This window comes from Oryx dammah, unplaced genomic scaffold (assembly GCF_014754425.2).
Source record: "Oryx dammah isolate SB20612 unplaced genomic scaffold, SCBI_Odam_1.1 HiC_scaffold_1, whole genome shotgun sequence".
Lineage (NCBI taxonomy): Eukaryota > Metazoa > Chordata > Mammalia > Artiodactyla > Bovidae > Oryx > Oryx dammah.
Window position 1 is genome coordinate 100,169,805 of NW_024070185.1, and position 24,211 is coordinate 100,194,015.

Genomic DNA, 24,211 nt, shown 5'->3' on the forward strand with positions numbered 1-24,211 from the left:
AATGTATTGCATTTAATTTGGTATATGACATGATATTTATTTTTACACTCGCTGTAAGGATATGACTTAATTGTTTCCTAGTTGGTTAACCAAATTCTTCATCAGCATTTATTGACTAGTCTGTTCTCTCCTCACTATTTGAAATTCCGTAGTTATCATATAGTAAAAACTCAGATCTGTTCCATCAATTTAGATATTGATGGGATTAATCAGTAGGCTATTTTGGCAGGATATGTTCTATGCAGGATTTCTCTGGGGATGAGAAGCCCTCGCCTCCTGCTTTAACACTAAGTGTTCAAGCCAGACGTACCTGTGCACAGTGGTGGCTGACCTCTCAGGTTTGTTTCGGCGTGCACACAGATGTGTGTGATGGCTCTGGCTTGATTCTTCTGGAGCCCGTGGGGGATTGCGGCTGTTGGTTAATGGTTTCTGGTCCTTTATGTCGGATCTTCTCTGGAGCTGGCTGGCTCTTAAAAGATCCTTTGAGAGGCAAGATCTCTGGCACTGGTGGATTGGGAATTTACTGGTTTGAAGGAACACACATGAAGGATGGCTCATGACCAGGCTGTGCTGCAGGTTCCGAGGTGAGGTGGTGGTGGTGGGTCTCTTGTTGGGTGGGTCCTTGTTCCGAGAGCTCTCTCGTGACCAGGGGCCGGTGCGGGACAGCCATAGCTTCTGCTCTGGTCTCTTGGGACTGGGCTTCAGTTGTGAGTTCTGCCTTGTACTGGCAGAGTGACCTTAGGCCCATCCTCTCACCTTCCCTGGACCTGTTCTCTTAGTAGGAACATGTATAATCAAGCTCACCACCCCCCATCCCACCCCGGTATTAGTTTGAGGGTTAAGACATACCATGTCAAGCTTGCACAGTGCTCAGCAGAGAGTATGAGCTTAAAATATTTGATTTGTTTTTCCTTGACTTAGAGGTGTGTGCATATGTATGGATTTTTGTCTCCAAGTCCTGTGATCTTTCCGGAGAAGGCAATGGCAACCCACTCCAGTACTCTTGCCTGGAAAATCCAATGGACGGAGGAGCCTGGTAGGCTGTAGTCCATGGGGTCACAAAGAGTCAGACACTTACTGAGCGACTTCACTTTCCCTTTTCACTTTCATGCATTGGAGAAGGAAATGGCAACCCACTCCAGTGTTCTTGCCTGGAGAATCCCAGGGACGGGGGAGCCTGGTGGGCTGCCGTCTATGGGGTCGCACAGAGTCAGACACGACTGAAGCGACTTAGCAGCAGCAGCCTGTGATCTTTCTCAGTCCCAAGGGTTTGCTTTCGGTTTTGGCGTTTTGTTTTGTTTTGAGTCGCTTCATAGCCCAGGCTCCCAGGGCACTCAGCTGGCTCTCTGCCAAAGGTGGGTTCAGGTGACAGCCAGAACCCTCTGGCCAGGTGCTGGAACCAGGCGGTGCTGACAGTCTGCGGGCTGTTTGCTCATGTGGCCGTGAGTGGACGCTGGTGTGAGATTCTCCCCGTGAGTTCCTGAGTGAGCGTGCTGGCTGTGACAGAGGAAAAATGACCTGAGACAGGTATCCCGAAAGCAGGTGTCGGAAGGTGAGTGGGTGGAGTCTGCTCCATGGAGGCAGCCTCCCCTCCCCAGGTGAGAGTGGCAAGCCCTGGCCACCTTGGTGTAAGCCTTGCTGAGCACAGTCATTTTGGCAGGATTTGCCCTCTTGTCCAGAGATGGGCTTCATGGATTTAACCACAGCACACAGGGCTGTTGACCTTCTGTTTACTCAGTTTTGCTGGAACTTCAGGAATTTCTAATCCTCTGTAATTTACCTGTGTTTGAAACATGATCCCTCTAGTGTGGCCAGACTGTTTTTTTTTCCTGCTGAGGAGACATTCATCAGAGTCTCCCAGGCCACCTGACCTTATTGTTGGCGACTCTTCTCACCTGTCCTTTCTTCTCTGTGGCATCTCCCACCTGACTCAGGTACCACTGGGGGCAGGGCAGGGGAGGTGTGCCTGGACAATTACGAGGGCTCCCTAAATGATCCCTCTCTCGTCTCCTATTTCTTCTCCTCTCTGTTTGATCTGTGTTTATTTTCTTTCTGAAGTCTTTTTGAAAACCTTACATGTGACTGTCACTTTCTTGCCTAAAATCTTAGCCACTGCCTGTAGGGTGCACCGCAAATTCTTAAGCCTGGTATTTGAGATTCTTCAGAGAATTTGGAGCTCATCGGTGCTTCAGGCCTTCTCTCCAGCCGCTGCCCCTGGTTCAGCCCATGAGGCCAGTCCCCAGCCGTGTCCTTTGCCTCTTAGCCTGTGTCTGCCTGCTGAGGCCGCGCTCCAGGCTGGGGACGCCTTGGCCCTACCTGGAGTGGCTCTTCTCTGTGTACACAGGCTTCCACAGGCATTCGCTGTATCCTCCATGCTGCCTGGCCACCTGGGTGGGTTGGCCTTACCATTTTCCAGTGAGCATTGGTGAATTCAAGTGGTTTTCTTGCTGCCGCAGAGCTGGTAGGAGGGCTGGGGTGGCAGGGTACCTCTCTGGAGCCGGCCTCGGAGCACAGTTACTCTCGCTTTCTCTGGACTCCAGCACAGCGCTGTCCCCTTATTCGTGTATTTGTCTCGCTAGATCATGTTGCTGTTTGTCCTGGGTCCCTGCCACACCCGCACTCCACCCCGAAACTTGATTCCTCAAATTCTCCTGCCTCTAGAATAGCACCTGGCCCTCTGTGGGAACTCGATAAATGTTTGTTTGGATGAAGACATGAATGAGTAGATTTTTTTTCTTTCCATATCCTGTAATTTGTGGTTTGAGGGAAGATGGTACCCTGGTAATTAGGCTACTTAAAACGCCCGTGTGTAGGAAAACATCTCTTTTGGCCTACAGAAGAAATAGAAAGTGGTCATTATTTTGTCCCATTCTCTCTGCCATCTCACAGAGATTCCTTGAAGTAAGATGCTGAAAACGTATTTAATTATATATATTGTAAGAAGGTAATCCTTCAGCTAAATTTTGTCAAACAACAGGTATACCTAAAAGAGGCTTTGAAGAAAGTTAACTCTCCCTTGATCTGCCAGTCCCCACCTCCCCACAACAACCTGAAGAGTAATAATAAGCATCCTTACTGTGAACAGTTGACATCTTTCTCTGTCGTGTATGAAGTGTAAATGAAAGCATCTTGAGAAATCCTTGTGTCTTGCTGTCTTGTATACTGGCTTCAAGACAAACCTCCACACCTCCCCACGGGGATGCGTACCCTCCAGCCTCTGCTGCGCCACCACAGGGAAGCTGCCCCCTTTCTGACTTTGTTTTTATTTATGTATTATTTTATTTATTCACTTTTGGCTGTGCTGGGTCTTGGTTGCTATGCAGGCTTCTCTCTGGTTGCGGTGAGCGGGGGCTACTCTCTTCGTTGCCAAGCTCAGGCCTCTCATTGCGGTGGCTCCTCTTGTTTTTGGAGTGTGGGCTGTAGGCACACAGGCTTCAGGATTTGCGCGGTGCAGGGTCTTAGGTGCTCCTCCACATGTGGGCTCTTCCTGGATCAGGGATCGAACCTGTGTCCCCTGCATTGGCATGTGGATTTGTAACCGCTGGACCACCAGGGAAGTCCCTGACTTTGTTTTATCCTCATAGTTCATAGGCATCTAAGGTCGCAGTATTTTTTTTTCCCTGTCATTCATTCCTTGACTTCTTTTATCTGTTTCTGCCCTCTACGTTTGTACCCAGTCTGAAATACTTCCACTCATCCTTATATTAATATTTACAGAGCTCGTTTCTGCCTCTGAGCTCAGAACACCCACTTAAGAGGGCCAGACCGATCAGTATGAAGCACGGGGCCCTTTTCTTGCATGTCCTTCATTCCTGCCTTTCTGTCACTTTTCTTGTCCGGTTACTTAGTTGTGAAACTCTCTTGAGCTGTTTTGGTGTAGAATGTCCTGCTCTTGCTTTTTCTTTCACTCTTGGTTGTTTAGGACTGTGATCAGCTGAATGTTGAGTGCCTTCTTATTTTCCAGTAAATCCATTCACCATGGAAATAAAGAGAGATTCCCCATGTCCCAGTCCGGTTCGAGTCATGTCAGTAGGAGTGTGGGGATTAGATCTGGAGCAGCCAGGTAGTCAGGTAGGTCTCAAGCCTAGAAGAAATGCATCTGTACTTTTGGGTGGGAGGTGGGCATGCTTCAGGCTTCTAAAAAGGATGCCATGGGGATTGCATATCTCAGGCTTTGAAGAATTTCTCAGAAAACCATCTCTTTTAGCTCCTCTGTGGTTAGATGCAGATTCCTGAATCAACACAACAGTGTTTAATGCCACAAGACTAATATTGAGAGAATCCTGTTAGGGAAAGAATCCTAATAGATCAAGCAACTGTGACCTATTTGAGTACAGTCACATATTTCCTTCTAATTTGACAAATGCTCACCTCAGGTTAGTTTTAGGCTTGGATGGAGGTTCAAGGGCATCCTCCTAAAGGCTGGACCTAAAGGCTGGGTCTGTGTGTCACAGATCGTTGAGCATGAGAGTAAGCAATTAAGGAGCACAGATTGTTGAGCGTGAGAGTACTCAACTAAGGAGTGATTTGAATTTAGGGAGCTCATGTGAGTTCAGACATACTTCTGCTTCCTTTTTTAATTGAGACAGACAGTTTAGAAGCAGCAGGGCTTAACTTTGTCCCCCATGGGTACTTCTGGGACTCTAAAAATGCTAGGTTCTCTCCGAAGGAAGATTCAGATTTACAAGGGCACGTGCAAAATTTTGCACATTATTTTTGGCATGGGGTGTTTTTGGGTTCTAGAAAAGAGTCCCAGTTATGGAGGAACGGTGAGCCTCAGGTCATTTTTGAGGACAAGACACTTTTAGTCTCGCTCAGTGCTCAAGGCTGTTTTAAGCACAGCTGAATGGTGTAAGCGTAGCCTTAAGAGTAACCACTTCACTTGAACTGATGGTGGAATCTTGCCCTGGTCTGTTCCTCACTTGAATGGTTTTTGTCCTTGGAAAGGGATTTCGTCTGAGGTGATGATTAATCAACAAGTGTTTGATCCCCTAGTAGATATTCAGCAATATAAGTATATTGTTTTGTCTCAGTCCTTGTTCTGAAAACCAAGATGCTTCCCTTCTCTTTCCTTAGTCTGACTCGTTACCTCAGACTCTTGAGTGCATTCCACGTGTGCAGTGCTGTGTCAGATGGTAACAAAAATTACGTCAGTTAGGACCAGTTTGTGAGATGAACAAATGGTACAGTTAAGGAGTGTTATGTGAAGGGTGGGCAGGAACTAAAACACATAAGGGATTAGGGTAGCACATTGCTTGTGTGTTTCCTTGAATCCTTACACCCTCTGTGTCATAGATGGAGAAACTGGGCTCACAGAGATTGAGTACCTCACTCCAGGCCTGGTGAGGAGCAAAGCCAGAATTCAAGCCCAGTCATTTGGACTCTAAGCCTAGGTCTTCCTTCCTGCCTTGCCTCGTCTGCTAAAAGACCAGAGGTAGATGGAGTGTACTAAGGTTGGGCGAGTATAGAAATGAGGCCCTTAGACTGAATATCCCCAGTAGGTGTTTTTTTTTTTGACTGTACTGGATCTTAGTTGCAGCTTGTGGGATCCAGTTCTCCTGACCAGGGAGTGATCCCAGGCCCAAGCTTGGTGTCTTAGCCTCTGGACCACCAGGAAAGTACCCCCAGTAGGTCTTTATGAAACATTGTTTCTCCTCTGTTGATTGCCACCAGTCATGTAACTTTTTCTCAGTTGGTCTTCTGGAGCTCTTTATGTACTCAGGTGCCTCGTTCTCATTCTTGTATGGGATGTCTGGGTTATGTGGTGTACCACAGCCCTAGGTGAGAGAGCAAAGACCTGACGTCCTCACATTACTGCCTGCATGACTGCTTACGTGCAACTTCTGAGTCTTTTCTTATAAGTGACACAACCAACTTGGATGATCTGAGGGGTTCTCCGCCCCAGACCCCTGCGTGATTTTGATGTAGACATGTCAGGGAGGAATGACTTTCCTGCTGAGCTTTCGGTTGGCAGAATGCATCAAGGTGGGAAGGAAAGAGGTTTTCAGAGAGGTTTTTAGAGTCATGTTCTCTTGTTGGGTACTTTGGCTGAGGTTTAATTCATGTGTTCAGAAAGCTGTCTGCTTGGCCTTTTCATTCCTCCACATCATGGCATATACTTGACCAGCAACAGAGTTACAACCTTTGTGTTGTGGGTCCTAGGTATCATTCAGTTAGGGACAAGCTTGCAGAAATACCTCTCCTCCTTCAACCTGGAATGTGCAGACCAAGCTCTCCCACTGTCTTGTTTTCTGTTCAGCAAATTATCTTGTTACTCTCGAGTTGCCCCAGCAGCCTTTGCATGCCTCCCTCATTTCGCATGGACCTCCATTGTATCCCAAGTTGTTTTGTGTCACAGGTAGAGGTTTTGGTGACCATGTGCCCAGCCAGACTGAGTGATCTAAACACAGGCGTCACATCCTCGTAGCTCTGTGTCAGCACTTTGACTAACGTGTGTTAGATACTTCACTATGTGGTTGAACAGTATATATCCTCTTTAGAAGGATGGAAAGAGATCATGTTTAAATTCATCTGAGGGTAGGAGAAAAACCTTTCCTCCCAAGAATCACAGGAATGTCTGAAGAGTCTTAGAAAAAGCTGGTAGTAAACATTGGAAGCTGAGCTGGAGAATGTGGATGTGGGCTCTTGCTCTTCATTTGTAATCTTGTCGGAGGTTGTCTTTTGGGTCAGTAGAGGATTTTACTTGAAGGGAGTTTTTCTAATAGAAAAGCTGGGGAAACAGTTTCATTTGAAATGACTTTATTAACCTACAAATAATTAAAAGTGATCTCTTAACCCATGTCTAAAGAAGAGCCTTTCCCTTATAAGTAATGCTCCAGAATCCGAAGTGGGAAAATGTAAGTTTGCTCAGGGAAGATGCTAACCTAGACGTCACAGACTGCTGGGCTGTGGGAATTTGGGGACACTTATGCAAGCAACCTTGGAGGTTTGGGAGAATATTGGAGATGCGATTCTAGGGCAGGGGTGGAAAGGAAGGAAGACTGAACTTCTGCTGGTGAGCAAGTAAGAGTTCTAGGACTTAGGTCACACAGTTAAGATGAATTTTATGTAACTCTGCAGGAAAAAAAAAAGCTGTACCTCTTAAAATTCCATGTTCTTTATACACTATTTCCTACCCAGATTAAAAAAAAAATTACACAGACATTTTTAGGACTTCCCTGGTGGTCCAGTGATTAACTCCCAGTGCAGAGGGGGTTGATCCCTGGTCGGGTAACTAAGGTCCTTCGTGCTGCATAGCTCAGCCACAAAATAAATTGCATAGACATTTTTATAATTATATGTATTAGCCTTGCTGTGGTAGTGAACAGCTCGCAAAATACAGAGGTTTGCAGCAAGCATTCATTTCTAGGTCAAGTTATGTGTTGGTGGCTATGAGTCCGTTGCTATGGCTCTTTTTCACAAGTCTCCGTTCTGAAAGCTCAGCCTGTTTGGCACGTGCTAGTTGCAGAGCAGAGGAGGGAAGAGACCATGAGAGCTGATGGAAACAGGCCCTGGCTCTTAACGCGTCTGCTCCCATCTCCCGTAGATCACATTCGCTCATGGCCATTGGCCAAAACAGGTTACTTAGGGAGTGGGGATGAGCCTTCCTGGCGGCTGTCACTTGGCAATAGTGAGGGTATATAATCCTGTTAAAGGTACGGAGTGAATAGTTGCGAACGATAATACAGTCTACCATACGGTTTGGTTTCTGTCCTCTCCTTTGGTCACTGAACTACGTAGTAAATGCCTTACCTTGGTTTAGACTTACCATTTTAAAATGCTTTAAATGCATTTTCTCCCTGTTATGGGTATCACAATTTTAGATTAATTTTTGAAGAAAGCAACCTTTTGCCATAAAGTGATGTGGTAGATCACTGCGTGTTTGGCTTGAATGACTGCAGTGCACGGAGCCCTGTCGTACATTGTTGCTTTAGCTCAAGTCTCTGGAGCGATATGAATAAAGGAGTGGTATTAGGTATCAGAGTCTTGTTTCTGAATTTAATAGACGTGCCTTCAGGGTTTCGTATTGCTTCCTTCTTTAAAACTATATTACTGAGATCTAATTCACATACTCTAAAATTCATCATTTTAAACTATACAATTGAGTGGTTTTTAGTGTACTCACAGCACAGTGCAACCATCATTAATTAATGTTGAATTCCAGATTATTTTGTCACCTGAAAAAGAAAACTCATATTTATTGTGTTCACTCCCATTTCCTCTTGCCTCCAGCCCCTGGCAACCAAAAGTCTGCTTTCTGTCTCTCTAATTTGCCTGTCTGGCTTCTTCATATAAATGGAATTATACACGTGGCCTTTTGTGTCTGGCTTCTTTCACTTAGAGCAGTGTTTTCAAGGTTCATAGCTGATGTTTTCTGATATATACTCTTTAACATATTTAGGGATCTTTTTTTTTCTTAGAGATTTTAAGGGAATGAGTGATATTTACTAGTGAGTGATGCCAACAAACATTGTGGCAGATGTGGACATGATTATATTTGACAATGATCAGTTAATGTAATACATAGCATTATAACTTTCTTAATGTTAAATAATTTTTGATTTCCTGGAGAATGTTTGACTCAACCCTGATATATTATGTTTCTTTCTTTCTTTTGAAAACCAATTCTTTTAATGTACCATTTGCTGTTACTTTATTGACAAAGTTTACACTTAATCTGATTTCCTTTTTTTGTCCTACTGTCTTGGTATCAGATATTCCCTGATGGCTCAGACAGTAAAGAATGTGTCTGGAATTCAGGAGACCCTGTTTGATCCCTGGGTTGGGAAGATCCCCTGGAGAAGGGAATGGCTACCCACTCCAGTGTTCTTGCCTGGAGAATTCCATGGATAGTGGAGCCTGGCGGGCTACTGTCCATGGTGTTGCAGAGTTGGATTCGACTAAGTGACTTTCAGTTTTTCATAGGTAATAATAAAATGACTTGAAACCGTCCTCATTTTTTGAAGTGTTTTGGAGTGTTTGAACAAAACAGAGCTTTTTTCCATGAGGCTTATTAGAGCTCAGCTGTAAAGCCATTGGGACTTAGCTCACCTTTCAGTAAAAGTTCTCTGACCACAGTTCTGAGGTTATTTATTTGTGTAGATTTTCTGCCTCAATTAATTTCTCCTTGGCCATACATTTTCCTGCAAAGTCATCAAATTCGTAGAGACTTACAGATTTATTAACATAGCTATTCATAGCACACCCTTGTAATGTATAATCATACATAGAAGTAAGATTTAAACCACTGTTGCCTGCTCATTTTCCCTCATACTCTTTCTATATTGATCAGGCTTCCTAAGTTTTAGTTTAAATTTTTGTTTCATTTATAACTTACAAATTAAAAAAAAACAAAACATTTTTTGGCCAGGCAGCATGTAGGACCTTAGTTCCCCGACCAGGGATTGAACCTGTGCTCTCTGCCTTGGAAGCTCAGAGTCCTAATCACTGGACTGCCAGGGAAGTCCCCTGTTTGTTTTCAATTTATGCTTTATTTTTTTTATTCCCTCTTCTACTTTCTGTTGACTTTTCTTTTTAAATTAGTGTACAGAGTAAATGTGGACTAAAGCGTACTGTTCGTGGGATAAATCTTTTTCAAATGTATACATTTATCTGCTCTTAAGGACTGTTGCTTTCCTCATGTTTCAGCTTTCTTGGGTCTGAATGATGAGTTAATATAGGCTGGATAAATTTTTCGGTTTTCTTGGGTCTGATGAGGTAATACAGGCCTGCTAGTTGCCTCTCACCAGAACAGGTGAGTAATTAGATACCCTGTTTGCACTTGATGTTACCTTTGTCTTCTCGGACTGTAGGTTAAGTTGAGTGACCAGCTGACAGGTCAGTTGAGTGGTCTCTCTGTGGGGAAAAGCCCTAGAAGAAAGGAAGCCAGGGCCAGGGGCAGGCGGTTAGCAAGACCTGGCTTGGTTCCTCTGTTGTTTGGGTCTAGTATAGCCTGGCCTCCTCCTCATTTTAGGTGCTCTCCTCATCTCGTGGAGTCCAGCATTTTCAGAATGTGCGCTCTTGCCTCCTCTGTGCTTGGTGGACCCACCCAGGGCAGCTGACTTCATGAAGGTGCAAGCAGGCACCTTCTAGTTCCTCTGACCATTCTCTTGTTCAGGATGCCTTGAGAGGCTTTGGCAGGGTCTTCTGAAACTAGATCGTCGTGGTGCCCACATTTCTCTGCTGCTACTGCTAAGTCGCTTCAGTCGTGTTTGACTCTGTGCGACCCCATAGATGGCAGCCCACTAGGCTCTGCTGTCCCTGGGATTTTCCAGGCAAGAACACTGGAGTGGGTTGCCATTTCCTTCTCCAATGCATGGAAGTGAAAAGTGAAAGTGAAGTCACTCAGTCGTGTCCAACTCTTTGAGACCCCATGGACTACAGCCCACCAGGCTCCTCCACCCATGGGATTTTCCAGGCAAGAGTACTCGAGTGGGCTGCCATCACATTTCTCTTAACGGTATCAAAAAGAGAAACGGCAGTATTTTAGGATGACTTGTTTTCTTTTTTTTTTTTTTCCCCCCTCCGCCCCGGCCGGCGCTCCCGGCACCCGCTGCTGCCACCGCCGCCGACCGCACGCCAGGATGACTTGTTTTCATTACATCCATGTTGGCTCCTAATGCATACTACTTTCTTTCCTAAACCCTGTGTTTAATATAGCAATAGAATTTTACTGGTGACTTCTGTTAGTTTAATAACCTGTCTTGGGGCTGGCTGACCATGATGTTGGATCTTTTAACTGAAATTCTTTGAATAAGGGGAGTTTCCAGAGTGGCCTAATTATATATTTCTCTTCCTAAGTAAAAAGGGGTGGCTGGGAGAAGAAATTCTCTTATAACTGAAACTGCATAGTAAGAATTGATCACTTGGAGCAATGAGAAGTTTTCATTTATTTGTCAACTCTGCAGTTGTAACTCTCACAAGGGCTACTGTAGATCTAGTTACAGTGAAATATTAACAAAGATGTGGTTAAGGCAGGGACTGTGACTCTAGGTGTAATTTTAATTTTTAGCAGCATTTATTGTTGGACTGCAAGGAGATCCAATCAGTCCATTCTGAAGGAGATCAGCCCTGGGTTTTCTTTGGAAGGAATGACGCTAAAGCTGAAGCTCCAGTACTTTGGCCACCTCATGCAAAGAGTTGACTCATTGGAAAAGACTCTGATGCTGGAGGGATTAGGGGCAGGAGGAGAAGGGGACAACAGAGGATGAGAGGGCTGGATGGCATCACCTACTCAACGGATGTTAGTCTGAGTGAACTCCGGGAGTTGGTGATGGAGAGGGAGGCCTGGCGTGCTGCGATTCATGGGGTCGCAAAGAGTCGGACACGACTGAGCGACTGAACTGAACTGATTGTCTGTTGTGAACCCAGCCCCATAGTCTGTGAGGGTATGCACGAATATGTGCCAACCAGCTGACTTGTGTGTGTGTGTATTTTAATAGTGATGTAGAGACTACCATGTTCCAGGTACTGTTCCAGTTGCTCCATTTGTTAACTCAGTCTCATTATGCCCATTTTATAAGTGAGGAAATCGGGGCATAGAGAGATTAGGAATTTGCTGAAGTCATGCTGCTAGTAAATAGTGGAACTGGGGTTCAAAACTAGGCAGTTTGGCCAGGTTGGCCTGTTTCATTCTCATTCAACTGGCGTTTATTGAGTACGTTATATTGGGAAGAGATTGAGTTGGATCATTGCCAAAACTCATTCATTCATCAAATACTTACTGAGTACCTACTATGTGTCAAAGAACAGAGGAGTGGACAAGACAAAGTCTCTGCTCCTGTGGAACTTATGGACTGGTGGGGAGTCAGACAGATAATCAATTAATATACAATACATTTTCAGAGAGAGGTGAGTCCTGCGATGAAAATAAAGCCAGGGAAGGGACTGGAAAATGCTGGAGGGGTGCAGGGCTATTTTTAGATTTTTGTGGGCTGAGAACGCCTCTCCGAGTGGGTGTCATTTGAGCAAAAACCAGTTTGAGGAGAAAAGCCAGCCCAGTGGCAACAGGAGCGAGGAGACCCACGTCCAGGCAGAGTGAGCCGCAAGCGTGAAGGCCCTGAGGTCAGGATAAGCCAAGGCCAGAGAGTGTAGAGCAGGATGAGCTGGGGGGGAGGGGAGGATGTCTGGGAGGAGGTCAGAGACAGTGATAAGATCATGTTGGCCCTGTGGGTTATGGGAGGGAATCAGGATTTTATACTGAACGTGAGGGGATGGAAGTCTTCGAGAGTTTTGAGCCAGTGTGTGTATGTGTGTGTGTGACGTGTTTTGATTGACATTTTTCAGAGCACATTCCGGCTGCAGTAAGGTAGCAGCAAGAAAACAGGAGGCTTTTGCGTTGAGCCAAGGGGCTGTCTCACTTCTCCCGTCGTCCCGTAAGTCACCTTAGTTGCAAAGGCACGGCTCTCCCACAGTGCCTGCTCAGGTCTCAGGGAAGCAGACAGGCTGCCGGAGGGCTCCGGGGGCAGAGGAGTCAGGTCACTGCGTCCACCTGAGCCCTGCGCTTCCTCCGAAGATTTTCATATATTCTCTTTACCTTTGTTCCTCATGGGGACAGTATCTTGAGAGGGGTTATCTGGGGAATAATGTGTATTCAGACCCTAAGGGAAAATCTTTGCATTCCTGGACTTGTTTTAAAAACAGACGCTTCGTGTTTACCCAAAAGGATTTATGGCCTGAGAATGGAGACGGGGACGGTGTTGGGCTGGGAAACGCCACACAAAGGGGATTCAGCTTGATCACACCCTTGACCCCAGAAGCCTGGGCTCAACTAAGCAGAGTGATGGCTGGCTTCCATACGTTTGAACACAGTCCTCAACTTTTCGAGTCTGCTTCCTTATCGGTAGAGATAGTGTTTGCTTGCTAACCTCACAAGGTTGACGCCGGGGCCAGTGAAATAAGAATGTGGAAGCCCTGTGCACAGATGTGGAACTTGAACACCCTAGCTTCCCTTTTTAGAAAATTCCAGGCATATCGCTCATTAGCTGTGCATATATGCTCAAATAACACCCCAGGGAACACCTTGTAGGGTAGGTACGGGTGCTTTTCCTGGTCGTGTAGTTCTAAAGGAAAGAATGCTATGTGACAAGGTCTGACTGATGTGCTCTTGTCCTCCCCAAACCCCACTAACTGACTTGAGAACTGAAGTTCCCACTCTCCGTCCAAGACTTTTTAGACCTTCTTGTGGGCTGTTCCTGGAGAGTTATTGACTCAGGTCCCCAGAGCAAAGGTTAGGGGAGTTGGCTGGAGTCATGGGGGGGCCTGCAAACAAACAGATAATCACACACACACACACACACACACACAAGGCACAGAGTTGTTGGGGATGCACAGTACTTATGGGTAAGCTATATATGTAAATAAATGATTAAAACTATGAAAATTGCTTCCGTGGATGTATCTTCAAGCTATTGAGAAGGGAGTGGCTGTTCTGCCTGGGCGTGGATCCAGGAAGGATTCCAAGAGGGGGTCATTTGGGCAGATTCCTGTGAGATCCTTGGAGCCCCCTGCCTAGAAAGAGGGGTGTGTATATGCCGTGCAAGCCATGATGAGGAATATGCGGTAGCATAGTGATTTCCAGGATCAGTTCAGGCCAGATTGTAGAAAATTGCTGTCTGAGCTGATGTTGGCTTACCTGACTAAAGGTTTTGAATTCTTTCATTCTTTTGTGCAATGTTTAGCTGTAGGTGATGAAGCTTTTCTGAGGCCCAGTGAGCTAGAGTTGACAAAAAAATCAGAGGGGGTCCCTCAATGCCTAATTGAGTGTCTTGCCTGAGGTCAGTGTTTAAATATTTACTGAAGAGATTAAGATGTGATGGTTGTCTCAGAGCTCCAGAGATGTCCTCTCATGGATCCCTAGACCCTGGGGTAGGACACTGCATGCCCCATGGCATCAGTGTGCTGAGGAAGCAGGTTGCAGGATACTGCTGTATCAAGGTTCTGTGGGCCACACGAGAGCAGCTGCTGAGGGGCTTGCCTTCCCAGCTAACAAGCCCCTTGGCTGAGAAGTGGAGGGGTGGGGTCCGTTCCCATTGAGTATCTTCTCTGAAATGGTACCCTTTCAGTAATTACAAAAGTATTTTTGATGGCATATGTTAAGAATGTGATTAAATTATCTGTGGTCAGGGAGACAAAGGAAGGTGCTTTTTTAATTTACTTTCCGTCACCCATTAAGTTAGGTGACATTGCCCTTGACCCCAGGCCGTGCTTCCCTCCGCCTTGTTCCAGACCCTGTTCCCAGATGTGCCCTGTTCAGCTGGAGCTCGTAGATATGATGGCTTGGTTGACTTTTCATTTCCTGTATGTTCTTTTCTCTGGGGGCTAAGTCATATCCAGCCTGCACACAAGAAGACCTCATTCAGGGGAAAGCACCTCCCCACCCGCAGCCTGTGATCTGACTGCCGCACAGGTCAGGAATGCAGACAACATTCCTGACCAAGGCCCTTTGCTTAGTATCATGTCATTTCTTGCCATATTCCTTAGTCATTGCCTTCTAATTATTCCAAGGTGACATTCAGAGGCTTTCACATCTGCTAGAACAGGGTTTTGTTCTCTTGTCAAATCTTAAAATCGGAAAAGCAGCAGTAGCATAAGGTAACTGGAAGAAAAGCAGAAAAGGTAACTGGAAGACTGCATATTTTTTGATATTAAAGGGACATAATGGATTCAAGTGGCTTCCTGCTGAGACCCAAGAAGAAAGAAGTCCCTAAGTTTTTAACCTTTCCTTCCCTTTCTTTTCTGGTATTTGCTCTCCCCACCTCCTTTAAGCTTTTCTATTATGGAAAATTTTAAACAAATGTGGAAGAGGAGATAATTTTTAGTGAATCTGCAAGTACCAGCTTCAATAATGATCAACTTTGGTGTATCTTGACTCTTTGTGAATCCATGGAGTGTAGCCCACTAGACTCCTCTGACTGTGGAATTCTCCAGGCAAGAAAGAATACTGGAGTGGGTGGCTATTCCCTTCTCCAGGAGATCTTCCTGACCCAGGGATTGAACCCAGGTCTCCTGCTTTGCAGGCAGTTTGTTTACTGTCTGAGCCACCAAGGAAGCCCATTACCCACCTATCTGTCTTTAATTATTTAAAAAAAATGTTAACACCACACATTCTATCATTTAATCTATGAATACCATAGTTACATGTTACTAAAAGATGAAGACTTTGTAAAATCATCATACTTTCATTACCACACCTAATAATTCCTTCATGTCATCAAATAAGTATTTGATATTAAAGTTTTCCTGAATATCCAAAAATGTTTTAACCCTGTGTTTTAATCAGGACCCACTGCAATTGTTGATAGATCTCTTAAATTTCTTTACATCTATAGGTGTTCTTTCTATCTCTCTCTCTTTTTTTTTCCTTGCAGTTTATTTATGGAAGAAACTGGATCTCTAGTTCTCTTTAGTTTCACAGAGTGTAGATTCTGCTTATCTCGTCCTTATAGACTGTTTTAACATGTTCCTCACTCCTCTATGTTTCCTGTAAATGGATGTTGTGCTTTGTTCAGGATATAGATTCAGTTTTCTGGGAAGCATACTTAATAGGTAGTGGTGTGAACTTATTCCAGATATATAATGTTTAATTATCTCTTTGTGATGGTTGGTTGAGTTTTCAAATGTGTTAGATATTTAAGAGGGTTCTGGCCCTTTAATTCACCTGGGCCCAAGTGGCGGTCTTGAGAAAGTGGGGAAATGAGAGACTGTGGCGTGCTCAGGAGTTCCTTCTCTGTCCAAGTCTGACGGTGCAGGTGGCTCTTAGGTTCTCCGTCCCTGAACTGTTGGTTCCTGCAGTGCTGGGAGATGAATCAACAGGATTTGGTGGCGAGCACTGCCTGTCGTGTGTTTCTTGTGGTCATAAAAGACTCCGTTCACTTAAGAAATGTTAAGAAAGGAGAGGATCAGATTCTTTGAAAGTTATTTTTGTATTTAGAGGTGTTTCTCAGTTTGGCCCCGCCAGCCGCTTTGGCTGGTGTTCTCTAGGAGAGTGTTTCAGCTCACGTGTAAGGTGATTCTTTTCTTCCCTCAGGATCTCATTTTGCCCAATGGTGGTACTCCAGCAGGCACCGCGAGTCCAGCTTCTTCATCTTCCCTTCTCAACAGACTTCAGCTTGATGATGACATGGATGGTGAGACCAGAGACCTCTTTGTCACGGTTGATGACCCTAAGAAGCATGTCTGTACAATGGAGACCTACATCACGTACAGGATCACCACCAAAGTAGGTCCCTCCGTCCTCCTCCACCTTGCGTGCACCGCTTGGAGAAGCCGGCCTCCCGCCGTCGTTCCTGCCTTTTCCTCTTCCCTCCCTCTGCACAGCCCTGTTCGCCTTTATCACAGCCTGGGTACAGCTTTTTCAGAGAGTGGATATATTCAGATTTAAAAGGGTTACATGTAACTTTTTTCTTTTATCTTAAAATGAAAGAGAAATTGTGACCCCAGTCTTTGGAATTTAGTCATAGAAAGTAAGACACTTTCTATGGTGACAGTGTTTAACATGTTAATATCTCATTACTTTCTCTCTCTCTCTCTCTCTCTTTTTTTTTGTTTTTGTTTTGGCTGCACTGTGTAACATGTGGGATCTTAGTTCCCCAAACAGGGATTGAACCTGAGCCCCTTGGACTGCCAGGGAAGTCCCAGAATCTCTTTACTGTTGAAATTTATGAGTCATTGTATCAGCCTGAAGCTCTGTGATGAGACCATGATTTTAATCTGGTTTCATTAGACTTGATGTCAAAAAAGGATGGGAACTAATATTTATTGACTTTCTGCCACGGGCCACTGTGTTACTGCCCAGTCTTTTCTGCACTGGTTGACATTTGAAAATTTGTGTGCGTGTACATGCACGTGTGCTAACTCAGTTTCCCCCCGTCTCTTTTGCCACTGGGTAATATTCCTCAGCATTGCTAAGTGCTTCAGTGTGTAGTATGTCCTCGGAGGTCCTAGGTTGATACGTGTATTCCCATGAGTCATTTCTAGTTAGTTATTTTTTCCCCCTTGTTGTTCAATTGCTAAGTCATGTCTGACTCTTTGAGACCCCATGGACTGTAGCCAGCCAGGCTCCTCTGTCCATGGGGTTTCCCAGGCAAGAATACTGGAGTGGGTTGCCATTTCCTTCTCCAGGGGATCTTCCCGACCCAGGGATCGAACCTGCGTCTCCTGCATTGCAGGTGTGTTCTTTACCACTGAGCCACCAGGGAAGCCTTGGAAAAACCAGAAGTTTGACTACATGTACCTTTGTTGGCATTTTTCACCCTGGGGTCAACTTATCTTTTAGCCTGTAGTCAGTGAAATGCAAGCCTGGTTTGCTCGCATTTGTGCGCGAAACAGCTGAATGGCGAGGTGGCCCCCTTGCTGGCCCAGCAGTGCTTGCCTGCCTTGACACGCCCCCGCCCCTTCTGTCCTCCGCCCCACAGAGGGCCTCCCTGCCATCTGGCTCTCAGGCTGACACCCTCCTGCAGCTCCCCACGCTCTCCTCTGCCTCTTCTCTGCCCTCCCTTGGCCCCTTTCTCCGTTATGCTCTTACTTCTGTCTCTTTTCCTGGGGTTATTTTATTTTCTCTTAAGTCAGGATTATCTCAGAAGGATCTCTTCCACGTTCCAATCCCACATTTTCCCTTGGCTTTAAGGACAACACCTCAAGGCTGAACTTGTTTCAAGGTTCAGTTTTTACTTCTTACCGTGAATTCCACTTCTGACCTCAAATCAGACTCCTTTTCTTCTCCTGTTTCAAATAGTGACACCAGGTTTAATACCTTGGTGATTCATCTGGAGCCTTCTTTCTAAGTGTTGTATGAAAAGGATGCTTAGGGATATGTGTAAAGGAGAAAAGGAAGGATATATCCATCTGAATGCAGAGTTCCAAAGAATAGCAAGGAGAGATAAGATAGTCTTCCTCAGTGATCAATGCAAAGAAATAGAAGAAAACAGTAGAATGGGAAAGACTAGAGATCTCTTCAAGAAAATTAGAGATACCAAGGGAACATTTCATGTGGAAGATGGGCACAGTAAAGGACAGAAATGGTATGGTCCTAACAGCAGAAGATATTAAGCAGTGGCAAGAATACACAGAAGAACTGTACAAAAATGATCTTCACAACCCACATAATCACGATGATGTGATCATTCACCTAGAGCTAGACATCCTGGAATGTGAAGTCAAGTGGGCCTTAGAAAGCATCACTACAAACAAAGCTAGTGGAGGTGATGGAATTCCAGTGGAGCTATTTCAAATGCTGAAAGATGATGCTTGAAAGTGCTGCACTCAATATTCTAGCAAATTTGGAAAACTCAGCAGTGGCCACAGGACTAGAAAAGGTCAGTTTTCATTCCAATCCCAAAGAAAGGCAATGCCAAAGAATGCTCAAACTACTGCACAATTGCACTCATCTCACATGCTGGCAAAAAAGAAAGAAAGAAAGAGGGAAGGAAGGGAAGAAAGGAAGAAAGTGAAGTTGCTCAGTTGTGTCCAGCATTTTGCAACCTCACGGACTGTAGCCCACCAGGCTCCTCCATCCATGGGATTTTCCAGGCAAGAGTACTAGAGTGGGTTGCCATTTCCTTCTCCAGGGGAACTTCCCAACCTAGGGATCGAACCCAGGTCGCCTGCATTGCAGGCAGATGTATTACTGTCTTAGCCACCAGGGAAGTCCACATGCTGGCAAAGTAATGCTCAAAATTCTCCAAGCCAGGCTTCAACAGTATGTGAACTGAGAACTTCCAGATGTTCAAGCTGGACTTAGAAAGGGCAGAGGAACCAGAGATCAAATTGCCAACATCCGTTGGATCATGGAAAAAGCAGGAGAATTCAAAAACAAATCTACTTCTGCTTCATTGACTATGCCTTTGACTGTGTAGATCACAACAAACTGGAAAATTCTTAAAGATGTGGAAAACCAGACCACCATACCTGCCTCCTGAGAAACCTGTATGTAGGTCAAGTAGCCACAGTTAGAACCAGACATGGAACAACAGACTGGTTCCAAATTGGGAAAGGAGTATATCAAGGCTGTATATTGTCAACCTCTTATTTATGCAGAGTACATCATGCAAAATGCCAGGCTGGATGAAGTACAAGCTGGAATCAAAATTGCTGGGAGTAATTTCAATAACCTCAGATATGCAGATGACACCACCCTGTGGCAGAAAGCAAAGAGGAACTAAAGAACCTCTTGATGAAAGTGAAAGAGGAGAGTGAAAAAGCTGGCTTAAAACTCAACATTTAGAGAGATTATGCTAAGATCATGGCATCTGGTCTCATCACCTTATGGCAAATAGATGAGGAAACAATGACAGTGAGAGACTTTATTTTCTTGGGCTCCAAAATCACTGCAGAGGGTGACTGCAGCCATGAAATTAAAAATGAGACAGCATTTTAAAAAGCAGAGATTACTTTGCCAACAAAGGTTCATCTAGTCAAAGCTATGGTTTTTCCAGTAGTCATGTGTGGATGTAAGAGTGGGACCATAAAGAAGGCTGAGCACAGAATTGATGCTTTTGAACTGTGGTGTTTGAGAAGACTCTTGAGAGTCCCTTGGACAGTCCATCCTAAAGGAGATCAGTCCTGGGTGTTCATTGGAAGGACTGATGCTGAAGCTCCAGTACTTTGGCCACCTGATGTGAAGAACTGACTCACTGGAAAAGACCCTGATGCTGGGAAAGATTGAGGGCAGGAGGAGAACTGGACAACAGAGGATGAGATAGTTGGATGGCATCATCAACTCGATGGGACATGAGTTTTAGCAAGCTCCAGAGTTGGTGATAGACAGGGAGTCCATGGGGTTGCAAAGAGTCGGACATGACTGAGTGACTGAACTGAATGTACTGAGGGATATTTGGGGATGAGAGAGGGGACAGAGGGGAACACAGGTTCCCAAACACCTGCTCTTGTCTAGGACCCTGACTCCTGCTGAGATTATCAAGCAGAGTTAACGGTCCAAGGATGAGGTTGTGCAAATACTTTATTGCTTTGACTTCCAGGCCTAGTTCAGATTTCTGATGACAAAAACTGGCCAAAGTACAGAGTTGCTTTTCCTGAGCTCAGATGAACCTAGGGCTGGGAGCGAATGCAGGCAAAGTGTTCCCCACCCAGGTCTAAGTCATGGGTATCTTATCTCTCCATTTGTGGAGAGCAGCTTTCTCAGGGCTGGCAGATCCTAGCAGTTTTTTCTGCAACTTCTAGAAGATAACATCATCATAATAGAGAATTACTGAGCCTTTCCCACATGCTGTACTTTTATGTGTTTTATTTGCAGTTGAAACCCTTCAAATTTTCTATAACTAATATGTGCTCATTACAGAGAAATTTAAAAACTCAAGTAAGTTAAAACAATAAAATAAAAAAATACAAGCTCACCAGCAAGAAATAATGATTTAGAATTCTCTGAACTATTTGTCTCTATCCATTCACAAAAATGAGTATTTTGCTAGTGGCCAATTCACTTAATATGTTGCAAATGTCTTTCTCTGCTAGTAAATGCCAGTGAGCACACTTTTATGCTATCGTTTCTAAGCGTGCAGCAGTATTGCATTCTGTGGATGAACTGTCATTTATTTTGTGCTAAGTGCTTTAAATATATCATCAGTTAATCCTCAATGAAGTAGGTACTGATAGTATTCTTACTTTTGCAAATGAGGAACCTAAGACACAGCAATAATTGAGAAAATTGCTCAAAGACATGCAACTAACATGTGTTGAAACTTAAACCCAGATCTGTCTTGTGCTGTGCTTTCAAAAAACATGATTTTCCAGAAAGTTCCACCCCCATACCCCCAGCACTGTGGTGTCTACTACCATGGCCTGACTGTTGAAATTGATGAAGAAGTGCAAGTAGACGGGTGTTAGAAATAGAGAGGCGCCTTCTGCTCCCTTTAGAAGCCATGCTCTTCTTGACTTTTATCCCATCACCTGATAGTCATCACTAAAGCTCTTTTGTTGTTCAGTTGCTAAGTCGTGGCCTTCATGGACTGCAGCAGGCCAGGCTCCTTGTCCTTCACTATCTCCCAGAGTTTGCTCAGATTCATGTCCATTGAGTCGGTGATGCCATCCAACCATCTTATCCTCTCTCACCCCCTTTTCCTTTTGCCTTCAATCTTTCCCAGCATCAGGGTCTTTTCCAGTGAACTGGCTCTTCCCATCAGGTGGGCCAAAGTATTGGAGCTTCAGCATTAGTCCTTTCAATGAATATTCAGGACTGATTTCCTTTAGGATTAACTAGTTTGATCTCTTTGCAGTCCAAGGGACTCTCAAAAGTCTTCTCTAGCACCACAGTTCAAAAGCTTCAGTTCTTTGGCACTCAGCCTTCTTTATGGTCCAACTCTCCCATCTGTACATGACTATTGGAAAAACCATAACTTTGATTATACAGACCTTTGTCAGCAGAGTGTTGTCTCTGCTTTTTAATACGCTGTCTAGGTTTTTTATAACTTTCCTTTCAAAGAGCAAGCATCTTTTAATTTCATGGCTACAGTCACAATATGCCGTGATTTCGGAGCCCAAGGCTTATGCCCGAATTAATTCCTCTCTTCAAATGCCTCAGTGGTCAACAGAGGCTAAATGCTGCTGAGGTCAAGTTATATATAAGGATTACAAAGTGAATGTTAGATTTAATGACCAGAAGGCTGTTGATGACTAAGGTGAGAGCAGTTTCACCGCGGTGGTGGTACAGCACCCCGTTCGGCAATGCAAGTAACAAGAGAAGAGCAGTGGCTGTTGTGGGGTTGTGGCTTTGAGGGGAGAGGCATTTTGTTAGGATGGAAGAGACTTGTATAAGTGCCACGTGGCCAGTGTTGGTAGAGAAGAACTGGGTCAGAGGTTGGAGGTAAGGATGGAAGCCACTGAGGAGGAGGAGGGGGGAGAGAGTCCTGAGCAGAATTGGGGGAAGGAACAGCCTCCATTGAGGGAGGCCTACTTTTCCCATTGTTTCTGGAGGAAAAAGGGAAGTAGGAGTTTTTTGTGGCAGGAAGTTGAGGGATTCTTTGCTTATATCTGCAGTTTTCCCATAAAGAGATAGCCAAGTCTTTACAAAGAGTGAAGTGGGAGGTTTTAAAGTGGGGCTTAGAAGCTTTCAAAACTTTGCATTGATTCATGAAAAATGGGGAAGAGAATTGACTAAGGAAGTATCCAGAGATTGCTTGGCAGTGTTTCGGGTCCAGTTGTAGAATTCATGGTTTCAGTGTGTTTCTCTGATTTTGTTTTTCCTTCAGACAGTACCTAAGTCTGGAAAAGCAGGCAGTAGGTGGTTGCATTTTTGCCAGAGCTGCTTAAACGATGGGCTTCCCAGATGGTGCTAGTGGCGAAGATCCTGCCTGCCAGTGCAGGAGACAGACGGTGTGTTCGATCCCTCGGTTGGGAAGATCCCCTGAGGAGGGTATGGCAACACACTCCAGTACTCTTGCCTGGAGAATCCCATGGACGGAGGAGCCTGGAGGGCCACAGGCCATAGGGTTGCAAAGAGTCAGACAGGACTGAAGCGACTTAGCATGCATGCATGAATGACAGCTTGGAAGGGGCATTTAGGATATCAGCAGGTAAGAGGTTGAAGTGATTGATCGTGCAACTGACGGCTGAATAAGGAAGAAATAAAGACAAGAGTGGATGGATTGTCAGGAACTGTAAATCCCGAGGCTGAATAAACAGGGATCCTGGGAAATGGAAGAGTCTGTACTATAGGAGGTGCCTGTTAGCAAGGGAGATGTCTGCACTTCAGCGTGATGGCAACGTCTGTGGGGCGGCCGTGGGCATGGGGTGAGGTGCTGTTGGCTTGGAGGTGAGTGTGGTGTGTGGGAACAGCTGGGTCTTGAGGGCAGCCCCGTTACGAAGCCTGAGAGCCTGGTCTGTCAGGGAGTCAGCAGAAGGGCCGGCGTGTCAGCGGGTGACAGCGCGAGGAGGGCGGGAGCGGTCAGGGCCTCTCAGGGATTTTCGGGGGCGTGGCGGAGCGCGGGAGGAGCGAGCCGGCGTCACCAGCGGCTCTCAGAGGTGGCGAGATGTGAGAACGCCTGCAGCTTTCCGCCTGACGGCGCAGCAAGCTGGAGGGCGGGGTGTGGTCTCGGGAGAGCCAGCGTTCAGGATGTGAGCAGGTCAGGGACCTGCAGGACTGTTACTTACGGAACAGGAGTCCTAGGGAACTAGGTGGGAAGATCTAAGGAGGAGGTAAATGGAAGCGCAGAGGGAGGCAGCCAGAAGCCTCTTCAGGTATCCTTTCAGGTGTGCTGAGCGCCGCGGGGCTTTGAAGCAGATTGAGATGCTGCTGCTGCTCATGCTGCTGCTGAGTCGCTTCAGTCGTATCCGGCTCTGTGCGACACCATAGACGGCAGCCCACCAGGCTCCCCCGTCCCTGGGATTCTCCAGGCAAGAACACTGGAGTGGGTTGCCTTTTCCTTCTCCAGTGCATGAAAGTGAAAAGTGAAAGGGAAGTCGCTCAGTCGTGTCCGACTCCCAGCGACCCCATGGACTGCAGCCTACCAGGCTCCTCCGCCCATGGGATTTTCCAGGCAAGAGTACTGGAGTGAGCTGGCTACCATTTGATAAGGGAAGAGGTCCTTTCTACGGGAGGGAGTTGCTTAGGCTTCTTAGGATCCAGCTGTGGCCTAGATAGATGGCATTTATTACAAAAGACTGAAGCTCTCTAGAGTGAAAGGACTGTAAATTTTGAATTTAAATGAAAATTCTTGGGAGAAGCTTCAGTCCACAGTCACTGGCCCATCAGCCCCTAGGGAGTAAAGAGGCGTTCTTTTGTGGGAAGGTGAGGCCCAGGGGACTGGGTGAGCTCCTGGGTGGCTGATTTTACTGTGGCCCTGTGCTTAGTCTTCCAGCGTGTTAACAAAACGGGCTGGAGAGTGACCAAGGAGATATTCGTAGGGTGCAACAGTGAAAATGGATACTCTTCATTACCACTCCTGTGCTCCGTTGCCTATTTGTAGATCTGACTTTAGGTGTGTACACATGATCTGGTGATCTTGTGGAACATTCTAGACTGTGGAACACAGTAAGGTGTGAAGTGGTTGCCTCTCATCATGGGATTGTGGGTGTACACTTCCTTTTTTATTGTTTTGTTGACTACAGATACTAGAAAATAGAGATAAACACTTATTAGTACTTTATTTTTCTTTCTAAGTTAGACTCTGAATTTCAGAGAGGAAAATTTTACTACAGACTCAGAGTCGGGGTTTTATTGACCTGTATCTTTTACGAACACTGTGTGTCTTACAACAGA

At 45.5% G+C, this 24,211-nt stretch overlaps 1 protein-coding gene across 1 annotated transcript in view; it reads left to right on the plus strand.

Annotated features, from left to right (window-relative positions):
* The window catches only part of SNX30 (sorting nexin family member 30), a 108,656-nt gene that overhangs the window by 33,155 nt on the left and 51,290 nt on the right, over positions 1 to 24,211 (plus strand). The window contains exon 2 of the mRNA XM_040239402.1: positions 16,028 to 16,219. Within this exon, the coding sequence (XP_040095336.1) occupies positions 16,028 to 16,219 (192 nt within the window). The remainder of the gene's footprint in view (positions 1 to 16,027; positions 16,220 to 24,211) is intronic.